At 38.7% G+C, this 16,876-nt stretch overlaps 1 protein-coding gene across 2 annotated transcripts in view; it reads left to right on the forward strand.

The window, feature by feature from the left end:
• The window catches only part of ZNF827 (zinc finger protein 827), a 110,428-nt gene that overhangs the window by 75,232 nt on the left and 18,320 nt on the right, over window positions 1–16,876 (forward strand). For both annotated transcript variants that reach the window (XR_012042703.1, XM_072862766.1), the window contains exon 8: window positions 1,878–1,981. Coding sequence is in view for 1 of the 2 variants with exons in the window: in XM_072862766.1 (XP_072718867.1) it covers window positions 1,878–1,981 (104 nt within the window). In the remaining variant the exon portion in view is untranslated. The remainder of the gene's footprint in view (window positions 1–1,877; window positions 1,982–16,876) is intronic.

Here is a 16,876-nt window from a genome sequence, read left to right on the forward strand (position 1 = left end):
ACCTGCTCATGATATATGGCCTAGCCTGAAATAGATAAGTTCTGCATCATCCATTTTGCTTAGAACCAGCAATGAGCAGTGTCCCAGTGACTGAATCTAAGGCACAAGCAGGCAGGCCAACGTGGAAACCTGAGTGGATTACAAGATTCTGAAGAGTTACAACAGTAATAAAACTTTTTTTATTGGTGTTTTTCTTTCAAATCATTATTAAACCAGTGAGAGGAATGTTGCAATAAATTATGCCATATTTTTATACAGCGTCAGTCTGTTCTATATTATGTCACCCCGAGTGGGATTGTGAGTCTTGGAAAAAGTTACGTTTTGCACATGTGAGATGGAGCTGTTTTGCTTTATCCTGATCACTTGTTTTCTTGAGTATTATGCATTGTTCAGCTATCTGCATACACTGAACTGTTAAGGTTTGGGGCAGCTTCATGCCTGACCCTTCAGCACAACCTAATGTTGACTGTGTTTATGGTTACATTCAAACTTTTGTAGAAATACCAAAACATCCCATTAACTGTCACACATGGAACAGCACAAAATGAGTAATGGCCAAAAAACTTAATGAGAAAGCAAATAACGTGATTGCCAAAAGTGTTACATGATCAAGTTCACTAATTATCGACAAGTTTCCCAAAGAGGCAGAAGAGATCTGACTAAGAATTCAAGTGACTCAGTGGAGAACACCTTGTTCACTCTCTGCAGAAAAACTGTATGAGGGAAAACTTATGCAAGTGCCGTTGTTTAGATTGACACCTTGGGTATCTGGACTGGTAGAGTCAACTTGATTGGTGCTGCTGGCACATACTTTCTGGGTCTGGACTACCCGCTGTGCAATGCTTCATAAGACCTCATGCTACGTTCTTTATCCTGAAAAGGTTCTTGGATTTTATTACTGAATAAGAACAGGCTGCAGAAATGAGCTGGCCTCCTGTCCTGCACCTTTAAAACGCCTACTATACACCAGCCTGTTAAGGATTCTCAATATGAGAGAGATCAGATTTAATCTAATTCTCATTTTGCTTAGAAGAAATTGATAGTTTGCATGCAGATGGAATACACTGCCTTAGAAAACAGTTTTCCAAGAAAGACTGTCTTTTTCCATTTTGAATTTTTTGATGTACCTCTTACTGATGTCTGTCTGTACTGTAGACAAGGAATTCTTGTTTCTGTTATGATCTTTAATTGAGCAGAAAACAAAATACTTTGACAGAAATGCCAATTCACTATTGAAATTGACTTTTTACTGCCTGTTAATTAAAACCAAAACCAAAGCATGCTATTCTTTTTGGAGTCAAGTAGCTCATAATTTTTGCACTTAACAATCTTTGGGAAGTAACCATTCAGTTAGCTTATATGAATTGTTTTCTGCTTTAAAAATCAAACTCATGGAGTTAATTTCATTCATGGAATGCCGTGTCAAAAGAGAACTATTCAGCATCTTAACCTAAAATGTAAAAAATTTTGTTTGAAAAATAATTACTATATACCTCAGATTATTAAATAATAATATTTTCCACCTTTCCTGATTGCCCTCTCCAGATATGACGGTAGAATACAAATTTTTGAAGCATTAATTTTAATGATCCGTATTGTATTGTGATATAGCAAATCTGAGATGTTGTAAAGTAGTTAAAAGCCTTTTGGGAGGACTTCAGTTTTCACTCTGAGATGCAATTTTACCAAAGCATGCCTCTTCTCCACACCTTGCCTCACGGTCTGCATATCTTTCAGCATGAATTCTGTAAATGAAACAAGGCTTTTAACAAGATGGTATTTGTTATAATATTAAGAAGTTAGGGTCAAAAATAATATTTACTTCTTCTGTTAACTGCTATTTTGTTTACCAAAAGTTGTCTTATTTTTTCCTATAGCCCTTTCTTTTCTGAAGACACATTTAGACAATCACCGTTTACTTCCAACTCAAAAGATCTCCTGCCTAATGAAACTACCCTTCATGGAAGGACATCTGCACCAGGTCAGATACCTTTTTCTTTCATTTCTTCCAGTTAATATATCTTTTTAAAATTTTCTTACTGTAAACTCCACCACCTGACCAATGCTCTTAAATGTAGTTTGCTTTGTCAAAACGCAGCTCTCTCCATCACAATAAATGTTTATTATTAAGAAAAGAAAAAAGTTAAATATTGCTGAAGCATTTGTATTAATAGTCTTTAAACTACTATTTCCATGAATCGTACAGTCTATAACAGATTAAACTCAGCAGTCTTAACAGAGGTGGGGCTTTTTTGTGTGTGTGTCTGCCATATGTAAAGAAACTTTACTGATGTCAGATTACTGTCTGCTATTCTCCTGTTACTGGCCATTTTCATCTCCATCTCTCAGAACACAGATTAAATGTTTGCAGTACATGTATCAGAGTGTCTGAGCTTGGCAATACAATTTTCCTGCCTTTAACAGTAATTTAGAAACCTTTTTGGAAGAATGTGGGGTTCTTAAAACATACTGAAAGGCCTTAGTATCTGTGGGTACATTCCCACTGATCTTCTGAACTAGTTGACAGGCATTTTATGTCCAGATGTAGCTTGGGTTATATTCTGCATTGAAATGGAAAATACAGGCATGTAACAATACTATTCAGGGTGGCACTGAACACATGCAAAAACTTGATATGTGCCTTTACTGTCCTGTTGCAAAATAACTCGTTTGCTAGTTCACTGATATCTGTTCTTAAATTAATAGCTCTTGGGTTCTAAAGGTCAGTAATTACACAGCCAGCCGTAGGGGGGGTTATTCACCTTTTCTTAGCAATCAATAAAGTTTTGGGCACGTTACTGCTAATTTTCAGCTATAGACTGTCATTTAATTTACAACTTAACAGACCCTTCATTTTTTTTAATGCTTGAATAGTCATTTGACAGCTTGTGAAGTGGCAGATGAGGTTAAGAGCTAGATGTTGTCTAAGGATAAATATGCATAGCAAGAAGAAGAGAATTTGTAGCGTAAGGACAAGGGTTTTGTCTTCAGGCTAGCCTCAGCTGCACTTTTGCAAGGAAGTAGTGGATTTTGTAACTCAGGGCGAGGAGAACCAGATCAGGTGTGGTGCTTTTAAGTATTAAAATGTAAACCAGGTTAGCAGTTCAATCCTGGCTTTTGACCTTGGCATAACATGGAATATTCATATACCCAGATGAAAGACGAGAACTCTTAGACTCCTCAGGCAGTGCTCAATACCTCAGAGGACATGGCCTCTAGCAGCAATACTCTTACATCATACCAAGATGAATGTATAAGAATTTTAATTCTCTGTAAGACTTCATTTTAAGTGAGGCCACTAAAACCGTGGATGGGTTTTGGTGACATGTTTAATCTTCTGCTTAAAAGATGTAAAGTATCTACTTGGTTAGGACATCCTGGAATGTTAGAATGGCTTCTGAGGAACTGGGTTTTGTATGTTTATGCTGCCCCATATTCTGCCTTATGGAATATATGCATTACCTTGATAGGTCTGTGTATTATAATACACATTGCTCTGTGATTATAAGACTCTGATATGTAATAGCAGCATGTATACTGAAAATAAAAAATGCCAGTTTCTGCTTCATTTTTATTTTTGGAACAACCCTATCGTTCCAAATATGTTGATTTTTCTCAGCTTCATAATAAATTCTTGGACCTGAAGTGCAACTTCACAGTAGCACCAGGAATGTGATTTAAATTTTTAATCAATTACAAATGTGATATTCATGTAAAAGAACAGCAGAATACCCACAGGTAGATTTCCTACTAGTTTCAGCCTTGCAAGAAGAAATAGTCTATGTAGTGCTATGGATAGCTCAGAAGAAACTTTATCCATGCAGAGAGTGGCATAAAGGAACGGTAACAAACCATCGTAAAGGCCACCAGATGTAACAGAAAATGCTGTGGAAATGTCTATGTGGTGTCCCATGGATAAATGGTATGTATGCCTTCTCTTGAGATTTGTTTTGGGTTACTTCATCCCTGAAACAGGATAGTAAGAAGTAGAAAAGAACAGCATAAGAAAATGACAGGAAATTGCCAGTCCAGTGTCATCTTCAAGTCATCAACTAAAATCCAAGCAGATTAATTGCTAATGGCCAAGAGTGTTCATTAAGCAGTGCCCATATCCAAAAATGCAACTCCATGCCACTGTCACCACAGCTAGCAGAGGCTGATGAACAAGCGTGGGGTCTGAGCTGCTGCTCTGTGCTGGTTCTCTGCAACCAGACTTGACTCAGGCAGGCAGAGAGGCATGAGGAAGCCTTCACTGCCAGTTGGTCTGGGTGGCCTTGGTGGAACCCCATGTACATAGTGCTTCTTGCCAAGAGAGCACAAATATGAGCGGTTGTATCCCCAGACTCCTGCCAACTTTCTGTCTGCAGACTTCTTGGCACTCTAGCTGCAGAGGAATTGGGAAAAGTGACAGGAACATAGGACAGTAAGATATCTCATGTGTCACATTCAATTCTTTTCTATAATAGGTAACAACATTCTGTAATCTCATTCATTATCAAGATCCATCTTGATAATGAATAATATGGACCTGTTGTCATTATTTGTATGAGGACAGTGTTTCAGAAGCTCACCCCTTTGAAGGGCTGGGACCACTCTCTTTTCAGCCTGAATTTATTCACAGCAAGTTCTACTTTTGTTGTTTCACCAATGCTGTCCTTCAACTTTGATAATTCTTTTCCCTTGTGATGTTCACCATCTGATGTGCCATCTTACATCCTCCTAATCCTGTCTTCATTTTGGAAAAGTGAGCCAGCCAATGTCTTTTAGTCTTTTAGTATGCTAGGGGTTCCATTTCCTGACTGACATCATAGCCTTTTTCTGCCTTTGTTTAGGGAAATTAATTTTTGCAAATATGAGTAGTCAGAACTATATATGCTGTGTTACAGGAGGTCTTACCAATGACTTTTCCAGAGGCATGCAGTCTTCTCTATGTATATTGGAAATGCCTCTCCTGATTAATCACAGTCTTTGTAACTACAACATGCTGATGACTCTCAGTTAATTTCCTAATCAAATAGTAACATGTTTTTCTTTTCCTTTACAATTTCAGCTGATGATTTCAGCATGCAACAGAAATTCTTGTTCCTACTTTCTAGGTATATGACCTTGTAATTTGAATTGTTTCACTTGTTACTCTAGCTCTCAAGATTATTTCTTTAATACTCTGAAATTTCTGCATATTGATGATACTGCTTTCATTAATGCAATGCTGGATTTTTTTGTGTTGAAGACTATTAAAGAGGATTTTTAAGTACGGTTGGTCCAAAGTTCAGTCCTTGAGACTGCAGCTTAGTGGCCTCCTCAGTGCAAACCACTTCACTTCGTAGCCAGTTTATAAGAAAATTGCAAGATAAGGTATTTAAGAGGAAAAGCACTCTTTGTAGGGCATTGAGTACGTAAGATCCCCAAGGAGTATGAAATAATTAGGAAAGACATATAAGATGCAAAGATGAGATAAAAGATGTGTGAGAGCAATGCACTGATCAGGGCGTTTACTGGAGAAAAACACCTCTAAATAAATAACAACATAGTGATGGATTTGGCCTGAAATAAAGGTGAAGTAATCCTGATCAGCAGCAGTATCACAGTCAGGAGAAGTGATTCTCATGCCGCAGCTTTTAAGTCTGGTACCCAAGGAAATGACAATGAAATCTCCAACAGCTGTCAGAAGGGGACTTAACAGCCTCACAGAAGTCATGGTAACTCCCTGATAATCTGTGGTGAATTCTTAATATTCTGAGAAGGCAAGAAAGTAGTTTCCTATGCTACATGGTTCAAAAGTATTGGACAGATTTGAGGAACTACTTCCCTTCCTTTTTAAGGTATTTTGTATGTTAATAACCATACACAGTTAGTTGTAGTTACATTACACTTTTCTGTATTACTATTACTGTCCAAATAAGCTCATTTTTACTCAAAAATAGAAATAAAATAAAATAGCATTGATGTCCACATCAATCGAACACACTTCGCTCAAAAATTACCATAGTATCAAAGTCATATCTAATACAAAGTCATATCCAAAACAATTCAATAATTTCAGCTTTCCCCTATAAGAATAGCAAAATGACCTTTTTTGGCCTAGCAAGAGGTAGAAAGAAGAAATGAAAATTTTCATTTCAAACAGTCACTTTAAAAGGGCATTTTTATCTTCTGTTTTATAACTCTTCTTTTGACAGAACAGAGTTTAGTTTTATGTCAGACTATATGGTTCAGTCCAGATCGCTAGATAAATTAAAAACTTGATCTTACACTGGTGTTCCTGACCCTTAGCCAATCTTTAATGTGTTTTAATAGTTTTCCACTATCTCACTGACTCATACTGTAAATCAAACCTGCCTTCATGAAATCCAGAGGAGTCATATTCACTGTTCCTTTTCCGGTTAGTTCATTAATATTGGCGAAGACTCTAGCCATGGGGTTTTGAGAGTATTTTTTCTCCATGTATATCTGTGTGTAGTATAATAGTATTTCATTATTTTCTCTCCTGTTCACCAAGGACCTGATATTCTCCTTCATTTACATTAACAGTGCCAAATATTGGAACAATCTCACCTGTAGAGATTAAATTTAAAAAAAAAAAATCCATCTTTTTATGAAAATTTACTACTTCTTGCAAAACTGTAATTTTGATTGTGGTAAGTGAATTTCACATGGCTAAAAAAGACCTTTGGAACTGGAGGATGTAGGTTTTGGGGAGTTGTAGTCCATGAATAGCCCTGGCTTTTTAAATTTTGTCCATTGGTGCCAGAGCTAAATTTACCAGTGTTATTTATTTCAATGAAATAAAGCCAATAAAGCTTCTGTCCTCAAGTACCTTTTTGAAAATGCATCAGAGCCTCTTCTGTCACTGTGTCTTCACACTCTTTACTGACCTGTAAGATGACAGATAGGCCATGCTTCCACTTCAGAAATGTCCAGAAGCTAATATTGAATCAGTAGCATGATACTTAGTTCAGTAGAAAATTGGAAACATAGTGCAAAAATTTGGGATTTTGGTACTGTCAGTTGTATTTCTATTGATGATGTAATTAGTGGCATTATGTTTATTGAACTAAGGTAATATGTGTAACAAAGATTCCTTTATGTTTGGAACTACAGGACTATTCGGGAGATGTACACGTTTCTCCTGTTACTGTTCATACTCACAGCCTCCTTCTACTTCTTTTCTCTAAAGCAGTAATTCCACTGTAACTTTAATTTACTTAAAGGGGAAAATATGCCTGCTCCTTGGGCCTCATCTTTGCACATTCTCCAACACAGCAGTACTAACATTTGTGTGGCCACATTGTAAGCCAGATCAGGGGAAGTAGTGAACTAATCTCCTTTTTTTTTTTTCTTATAGTTTGTGGGAATGTTGGGATTTGAGCAGGGTGAAGGCAAGGCCATATCTTTCGGCCATGTGAAATTGTAGCATTTGTGTGAGATTGATGTGGCTGTGCCCATGCTTAATCTTGTTTACTTTCTTCTGTGACTGTAGTTGAAAAACACCTCCTGAGAGTTTAGATTTTTAACTTGAACATGATAAATAATCAAGCTGTTCATGTTGCACAGATACCACGTTCTTTGGTATGAAGTATTTTGCATGTGTCTTCCTTCCTAATCCCTTTTTAAAGACACTTCAAGGTCAGTATACCTCTTGGTGTTGTAATTTTGTGTGGCTTAAAGCATCTAGAAAGTAGATAGCAAGAGCTCTTATTTTGGTCCAGCCTGCAGACATGCTCTTTCATATATACTATTTTCCAGCAGTATTTGTGCTTGATTCTGGTCTCCTGTCCTCTCCAGCAAACTAAACTTCTGCAACCATCTACAGCAACCAGCTCTGAATTTTGGGTCATCACTAGGTTAGTTAAGAAAGTCAGACTTCAATAAATTGAATATGAGGTTAGAGTGAAACCGACTATAGTTTCCATTTCTTCACAAGTTGCCAGTGACCATTTTCCTTCTTGGTCTCTTTTAGCCTGCTGCCAGACTTCCTACTTTTAACTTATCTTACATTGTCCCTGAGACCACTGTAACTGTACTGCAGAAATGAAGGGACACCTTGAGGGTTTGATTTCTGTGCAGGGGACTGTTGGCACTTCTATCACCCTGGAAAATGTCCTTAGGCCTTAGGGGACTGTGAAACACACAAGCCCTGAGGATTTCTGCTAAAGTGATCAGCGATGAAATGTTGGCATTTAAATTGCCCTTGTATAGCTTCCCAGCTGTATACCCATGGAGTTAATTAGAACAATTTTACTTTCATTGTTCACACAAAAAGAATGTCTTTTGGGTACACATTGACTGGTGTATACTCTCTAGAAGGCTAGGGACTGTCAGCCATCGTGGTTCCTCTCTGAAGTCTGATAGCAAGAGACAGATAGCTGGCAAGTTGTGGAAAGCGATTCTAGGAAGGTGAGATAGTTGGACTGCTATAGAAGTGGGCTGTGCTTGGCATAGTTCTCCAAAGCAAGACAGATTTTGCAGAATTTGTTCAACAGAATTCAGTGCTAAACTGTGTGACAGTGGTTCTGGCTCTAGCATGTTTTTTATCTATCGCACCCTGTCTTCAGATTCCCATGATCGTCTTGGGTGCAGCCTTCTTTCGCTATGCACCCAGCTGCCTTGACAACCGCTTTGCACTACAGTGATCGAGCAGAGGGTTCCAAATTTCTGGTTCATCTAATGGGATCATAACCAACACGGCTGCAACTGATTACAGCATCACATTTCTCTTGCAGCTTTTTCTGGGTCTGCTGCCAAACAGGTTTGCATCTAGTCCATGTGTGTTGCAGATCTGTGGTACAGTAATAGTCACTATGTCCTGAGCAGCCACGCAGTCTTCATAACTGACGAAGTACCTTTCAGTTCTGAAAATATTATTATGCAGAACAGACCATTTCAAATCGGCAAATCGCCTCTTGCTCCAACATGCACAGTGCGTTCTTTGGCTAAAATAGGACAAATGAAGTGTGCAGCATGTGCATAGTTGTACATGTTTTAATTTTTCTCAACAATCAGTATTTATTGGCCATTCCTACAGCAACTAAGGGGAATGTGATCAGATCCTTCTGAGGAACCCATGAAACTCCTGGTGAATTGGCCAGTCCCTCTCTCAATACAACACGTGTCGTGGTTTAACCCCAGCCGGCAACTAAACCCCACACAGCCGCTCGCTCACTCCCCCCTGGTGGGATGGGGGAGAGAATCGAAAGGGTAAAAGTGAGAAAACTTGTGGGTTGAGATAAAGACAGTTTAACAGGTAAAGCAGAACCACGCGTGCAAGCAAAGCAAAGCAAAACAAAAGGAATTCATTGACTACTTCCCATGGGCAGGCAGGTGTTCAGCCATCTCCAGGAAAGCAGGGCTCCATCATGCATAACGGTTACTTGGGAAGACAAATGCCATCACTCCGAACGTCCCCCCCTTCCTTCTTCTTCCCCCAGCTCTATATGCTGAGCATGACGTCATATGGTATGGAATACCCCTTTGGTCAGTTGAGGTCAGCTGTCCTGGCTGTGTCCCCTCCCAGCTTCTTGTGCCCCCCCCAGCCTACTCACTGGTGGGGTGTTGTGAGAAGCAGAAAAGGCCTTGACCCTGTGTAAGCACTGCTCAGCAATAGCTAAAACATCCCTGTGTTATCAACACTGTTTTCAGCACAAATCCAAAACAGCCCCGTACAAGCTACTATGGAAAAAATTAACTCTGTCTCAGTCAAAACCAGCACAACATGCTAAATAGCAGGACTTTACATGAATTGTTACGGACATACAGATTTCACTTCTTTTCCTTGTGAAGTTACTGCACTAATTACTTTGCCAATTATTCACAGGACCTTCAAGATGAAAGGTGTTAATTAAAATAGACAAACAGAAAGATACACATTCATGTCCATGTCTAATGGCTGTCTTAAAAGGCACTTGACATCTATCTGAAAATTTGTGATCCTTGTTTTATTATGGACTGGCTTTATACATGGTAACTTTTTTTCCCTGTAATACTGTGCAGTCTTCTTATACAGGCAAAACCACTTATTTTCTTTCATTTCCCTTTTATGTTTGTTCCTCCTAAAGCAGGATCAACCTCATGGTAAAGGACAGAAGAACAAAGTAATTTCACTAGAGCAAATACCTTCTGGTTTTGTTCAGAATAAACCCAAACTAGACCCCATTCATTAAACCCAGCAAACCAAAAGCTGTTAAGAAATATCACCAACATCAAATCCAAAGCAAAATGACCAAAAGTAACTGTCTCATCCCACATGGAAAAACAAAACTTAGCAATTGTTTTTTTACTTTTTCAAACAGGGCAGGTTTTTGCATCTCTTATCATGTTTTTTTTTATATGTTTTGTGAGTCTCTAAAAGTTATTCAACAGTAAGTGATTTTTTAAAAAGTAAAATAATTGTTGCTATCAATATTTTTAAATAAATACGTAACACAAGTGGTGGTCAAATTTGAGAAAGGCTTCCTGAGCAGCTACGCTCATCCAAAGTACAGAATGAGAAATATGGGATTTTGCCTACCTTGTCTTCTGCTGGCAAGTGAATTCAGGACAACACAAGGCTGTCTGGCAAGTTCTTGGGATCTTTGATACAGGTGACAGAAGGCAACTTGGTGAAGAATGACCATGAAGTGATAGAATGTGGTTTTTAGGAAAGGAAGAAGGGAAAACAGCAAAATAACAGCAGTTGGTTTCAGGAAGGACAACTGTAACCAACTTGGAGATTGGTATGGAAAGAAGCCTAACAATAGTTGTTGCCGGATCCTTAAAGAAACTTGACCTCTTGAGTTGAGTGAGGCTTTTGGCGCTGCCTCCCACAACATGCTCATAGTAAGCAGGGAAACCGAGGGTAGCTACAACTATAATTAAGTGGTTAAGTGTAGTTGTCAAACCCCAGGGACCATGTGTGGTTCTGCAAGGGTCTGTGCTTGCTCTGGTATTAATCAGTCCTTTCATAAATGTCGTGGATGATGGAAGAGAAAGCGTGTTTATTAAATGTCCTGGTGACACCATGTGTGGAGGTGCCATATGCACTTCAGAGGACAGAATTAGAGTTCAGTCTTATCTTGAGGAATTGAAGAAACAGTCTGGAAAATAGTAGCCAATTCAGTGAGGACAAAATTCTGTGCCTGGGGGAATGATGAGTGCCACAAAGAAAGAGGAGGGATGAATGCCCAGGCAGTGCAACTTAACGGAGGGATCTGGATTAGTCTTGGTCAGAACTGTATGTAGAGCTGACACTGTACACATTGCAGAAAGGGCAAACATCCGGCTGAGATGTCAGGAATGTTGTCTGTAGGGCACATGTGGTAATTCTGCTCTACAGCTGGAGCCCTGAATTCAGTTTTGGGCTCTGTAATCCAAGAACAATGTGGAGGACAGCAGTGGTCAGAGGTTTAGAAAACATGAGCTGTGTGTAAAGGTTGAAGAATTTGTGTTTATTTAGTTTGGAGAAGAAAAGAGGGGAGACGTGATAATGGTATTCAAATATGTAAAATGACAGCTTTCAGAGAAAAAGAATAAACCTTGCCTATGTTCATGTGAGCAGGATAAGGAATAACAGGCTTAAATGACAGCAGAGGAGATTTAAGTTAAACGCCAAGTAAAACTTTCTAGCAGTGGGGTGGTTTTGCACTGGCAGAACTGTCACAGGAGGCCGTGGAACCTCTGTCACAGGAGGGTTTTTAAAAAAATAAGTTAGACAAGCACCTGTCGGGACTAGCAGGTATGTTTGGTGTGTGGCTGGTGTGCCTCTGGGCGAGGGAGAGACAAGATGGCCTCCTGAGGTCCCTTCCAGCTCTAATTCTGTGATATAAATTCAGTAGCAAAGCTATAATGGCGATTAAGTAACCTCTTGAAAGAGACTTGATAGATGATGCTTTTGGTTGATAAATACCCAGTATACTGTGTTTTAGACTCTGCATCTTATTCAAACCTATCTATAGTTTCATATCTTCTTTTGTCTTTCTTAATATTGGAATCTTTTGTAAAAATGAACATCAGCATTGAGTCAGCGTTGTTTCCTGAATATTAAACTTTTCCAAATACAAGCTCAAAGTGAAATAGAAAGACAGGTTTTAAAATAACTTTTCTCACTCTGCAAAAGGAATTGGAACACATCATTCCTGACATTTCTTTTTAGAGTTACCTTGGGACTCTCCAGCCCTCACCAATCTTATTTTGTATAAGGTTGTCTTCTCTAATATTTGTCTGCCTAAGAGTAAATTAAGTGCAAAATTCATCAGCCTATTTGGACAGCTATATTTAAAAAAAAAACCCTGTTGTTTAAAAATACTCTAAGCAAAGCTGAGGATAAGTTTTTTTTCTTCTGCAGCATGATTTCAGTCAGGGTACAAATTTGCCCTAGTGGTTGCTGGGTGTTTTAGTTGAGTTTGGAGCAGTCGTGGTGCTGACTAGTGTCCTGCAAATGCAACCTGAGCAGAAGGCAGGTGGGAGAGTAGTGCAGAAGGAAGGAGAGGATGGTTTGCAGGTAGATGCATGTGCTTGTGATAAGAGAGAGAGCAAGGAGAGAGGTAAATCTCTTAAAAGAGTGAGTTAAGTGCTTCAAGGAAATGGCAGATTCACTGCTTATCACTTGGGGAATCTGCAATAAAAGCAGTAAGAACGTTTTCTTTTACAGCAGCAACCACGTACTGTGAAGGGTGGTGCCTTTCCCTGGCAGCTTGCTGAAACATGGATGGAAAGGTGGATCTGGCCGAATGTTCACGGTTACTTTCATCTAGTTTTGACGCTTTTGTGTTAATTCAGTCAGCTCAGGATGAGGGACTCAGTCTGCATTTGAGACTTTATTTTGCATTTCCCCACTGAGGCTTCTGGTCACCAGCTTACAGTTTCTCTAGTACAGCGGCTTGTGCTTCACTAAAAAGGACACAGAAGACTGAAAACTGTAGTTTAAAGGCCAATTTGTCTTTATTTGTATCTGAATTCTGGATGGGGAGTACTAGTGTTGGCCTCTACAAAGTGCCCTACATGTGTTATTACCTTCTCTCTACGAAAGAAAAGCCCCTATTTCAGGTGGACTTGCAAGTAGAAATTGGCACAGTGACAAAAACAAAAGGAAAAAAAGGAAAATTTTTACATACACCATAATGGTCCTAAATGTGCACAAATGTCTGAGTGATTTTTAAAAGGGTTTCTTACGAAGTGTGTCTTAAGCAGAATTGTAGGAAAAAGAAATTAAAAGGGTAGAAGCCTGTTGGCATTATGGAAATTAATTAATTGTGGTTTAAAAATAACAGTAGGAGCAAATTATACTTTCATAAGTTCATATGAACTCAATGTTGTAGCACCCAAAATAAATGTTACAAGCAGTGTAAATGGTTGAGCTAAATGTGAGGGCCACCTGCTTGGGAGTGAATTAGAGAGAGCTTATGTAAATGCATTATGGCACATCTTACAGTTATGAAGATATTTTCAGGACGATATTCTAGCATTATATTGACATAAAATATATTGTGCAAAGATAACAGAGAGCACATTATCAAGTTTTTCTCTGACAATAGATGCAGATTTTAACTTTTATTTACAATAGCTATTATTTCTACACAAGCATAAAAAGTAAAGTTACGATGGAGCTCTTTGCTACTGAAAGGACTGATTGTTCTCTTGGCCAACAATGATCAGGTGAGCTTTTAGAAACACGTTTGGGGGAGTAGATTTGATGGTGCTTCCTATCCCTCTCTTGCAATGTCTCAACTCCCTCTGAAAAAAATAAACCAGTTTCCATCTGGGCCAAATTGCATTACTTCATCTATAGTCATGAAACCAAACTGACCTTCACTGTGATAACTGTGAAAGATTGAGGAACTCCTGGAGCCTGTGCAGTGAGCTACAGGGACTCTTCCATGACTACTTCTTTTTGGCCAGTAAATTCACAGCTCAGAGCCTTACTTCATGTATGTCAGGAATTTTACATTGTTCTATTCTTTCTTATTGTGTGAGGAATGAAGTTACCACCAAGACAATCCTGTTTATGCTTTATGCTAAAGCAGTACAGTGGATAATAAAAGTTGGGGGGAATAGAGGGTGTTGTCTAGTGTTATCCTCAACTTGATGTCATAGTGTAAAAATAATTTTCAAGAAATGACTGTAACATTATTGCAGCTTTAGGGTTCCTTAAAACTCTGCAACTCCAGCCACCTTGCACAGAATTTACACAGACTGATTTAAGTTTTGAACTGGGGATTTTCTCTCTTCTTGGTCGTTTCTTATGTTTTGAACTTAATACAGACAACAAAAGCAAATCTCAAAGCTTTATAATGCAGATGAAGGTTATCATAAGCCTCACTGTTTACTCAGAAGTCTTGTGTTGTATAAGTGAAGTTAAAATAGGTGTTAGTTTTGATGCAAAGGTAGAAGGTGGGGAGTGGCCTTGTGTATTGAAGTCAGTGTGTCCCTACCTTGTCTTTGCCCTGACTCAGGTTTTGTTTTTCTCACCCTGCTTCTGCCTGTCCATTTTTGAGTAATGCGCTCAGTCTTAGGAGTGAAGTGGGCTTTACTGTTTTCCTATGTTCCTCTATGGAAGCATCTTTAAAGTTCATCTCTTATTTGTTTTTATTCTTTTCACAAACCCTGACATCTTTATCACTTCTCAGTGACCTTTTCAAGTGTTGTTGCCTATCATTGTGCATTTGGAATACTTCTGTGCGCAATATTAATGTTTCTTTTTGTGGGTCATGTAAGCTCTTTATTGAAATATATCCAACTTTGGTAGTTGATGTTTTTAGAAAGAGCAACTTAAGCACCATGCTACTGATACATAAAATCACTTGGGTTCTATTTGCTTCCATATCAAGATTTTTAAATTATCATAACATTACTGCTTTTTACCATACTCCATAGTAAAGTTAGATATTTGCAAAAGCATTTGAGAAAAACATCAGAGCATTAGTTGGTAAAGTCTTTTATTTAGCAAGGAGACTTTCTCTGCCTCCTCTGTGCAGTTATTCTGTTATTCAGACTGTCTAATTATGTGCAGTTTTTCAGGACTTATGAAAAAAAAGTGCACGTCCGCCTCACAAGTGGAACTAGGGTTCTTTTATTTGAGCAATAATTTTGTGTTAATTTTTATTTTTTATTATTAGAGTATTATTAAATTGCTCTGAATAACTTCTCGTATCTGACACATGTTGTGACTGAGAGCATGGCTACATAGACCCTTCCTTTGCTCATGCTTCAAACATGCTAGCTTGGGCACAGGGCTCTGCTGCCAGCGCTAGATGGCTCCCAGGGTGGTGCAAGCTCACCTCTGGCCAGGCCACAACACACACAAGGGAACGTGGGTTTGTCTGAACAGATGCCCCTGGATTGGTATTAGAGGGGACAGCACTGACTGCTTTTAATAGCTACAAAAAGGCATTAAAAAAACCACCACAAAGGGGTCAGGCAAACCAGCTTGTAATTTCAGCAGAAGCTTGAGGGTTTTTTTTTAAAAAAAAAAAAAAAAGTTTTCTTACTTCTTTTTATTTTTGTGGGGAATATAGAGAATTTTTATGCCAAAAAAGCAGTTGCTTGTCTCTGGCTAATAGTGGATGAGTCTGCTCACAGTAAAAGATACATCCTAAAAGAAGACCAGACAGGTTGCTGTGATGCTGGCGGTGACAAATGAAGACTGCAGGACCACTCAGGATCACAGATACCTTAAATAAGTCACAAGACATATCTTACTTGGGAATTACAGTATCTGGAAGGAGTCCACTGCTTATTTTAACTGACTTACTAGAAGTAAGAATTCAGGTGCTACAAATAAAACCTTTGTGAAAGTAAGTTGGGAAGGGAGCAAGATATATAGTATTTGGAGCGCTGCAATTTCATATAGTCAATATATTTTTGAGCTTGCGAGCCTTTCACAGGCTTTCAGCAAACAAGCTTGCAGCAGAGCCTTAATTACATATTTCACAAAAGGAGTTCTCAATTTTTAAATACAGTGTGCTTGCCAGAGGTGATAAATGAACATGTAAGTGGAAGGCTCCAAAGCAATAAAATGCATCTTTGATGATGAGGACACTGCACAAAGTAGGAAGACATTATAATAACATAGATGAATGCAGACAGAAGGAGGAAAGAAAATTTCTTTGACCAAATAAATGTTTTTAAAGCAGTGTTTGCATGATTGCCTGACCTGAATACCTTGTTTCTGAAGAAATAATTTCTTGAACTTTTTGTCTTTTAGACATAACAGTAATAACCTTACAAATGGAACAAGCTTTTGTGACATTCATATAGAGCTGCATGCAGTATATTTACCTCTTGGGTAAACATGTGGTACTTGAAAGATCACAAAGGACAGGCTAGCAGCAATCCACTTCAGGCTGGTAGTAACCAAAAGTTACCTGATGACTGTTTAATGTCCTAAGTCTTTCAGAGCAAAGTGAGGTGTCTTGCTGTGGGACATCTCCACTACTGGTAGTGTTCATCCTCTTGCCATGAGCTCATAGAAACCTGGTTACCTTGTCCAGCACTGTTTCTTGGTCAGTTTATTCATTTTCTGGTTTGGTGGAATTTTTTAGATGCATTCTCCCATGGGAGCTTCCTTCTGCATCTCGTGTTCTTCACATCAAGTTTCATCCTCTTGAGTATGAGGAGGGAGGTACTGCATACTTCCTCTCCTCTTTTTCTGTATCAGCTATCATCTACCTTTTCCCAGTTCACCTCCTGTTCTGAGTTTGGCCATCTCTCCCTCTTAGCTCTCAGCCTCACCCTGGGTGGCTATTCTGTCACCAGATCCTCTAGAAATCTAACTTGTTTTCTTGATCGTATTTGGCTTGCAAGCAGGATTGATTGAAAATAGTCTAACCACCACTCTCTATCTTCTTCCTTCACAGGATTTCTGTTAATTTCATTTTCAAAATTACTTACCTGATTTCTTCTT

This window comes from Ciconia boyciana, chromosome 5 (genome assembly GCF_034638445.1).
Source record: "Ciconia boyciana chromosome 5, ASM3463844v1, whole genome shotgun sequence".
In the NCBI taxonomy this organism is placed as follows: Eukaryota; Metazoa; Chordata; class Aves; order Ciconiiformes; family Ciconiidae; genus Ciconia; species Ciconia boyciana.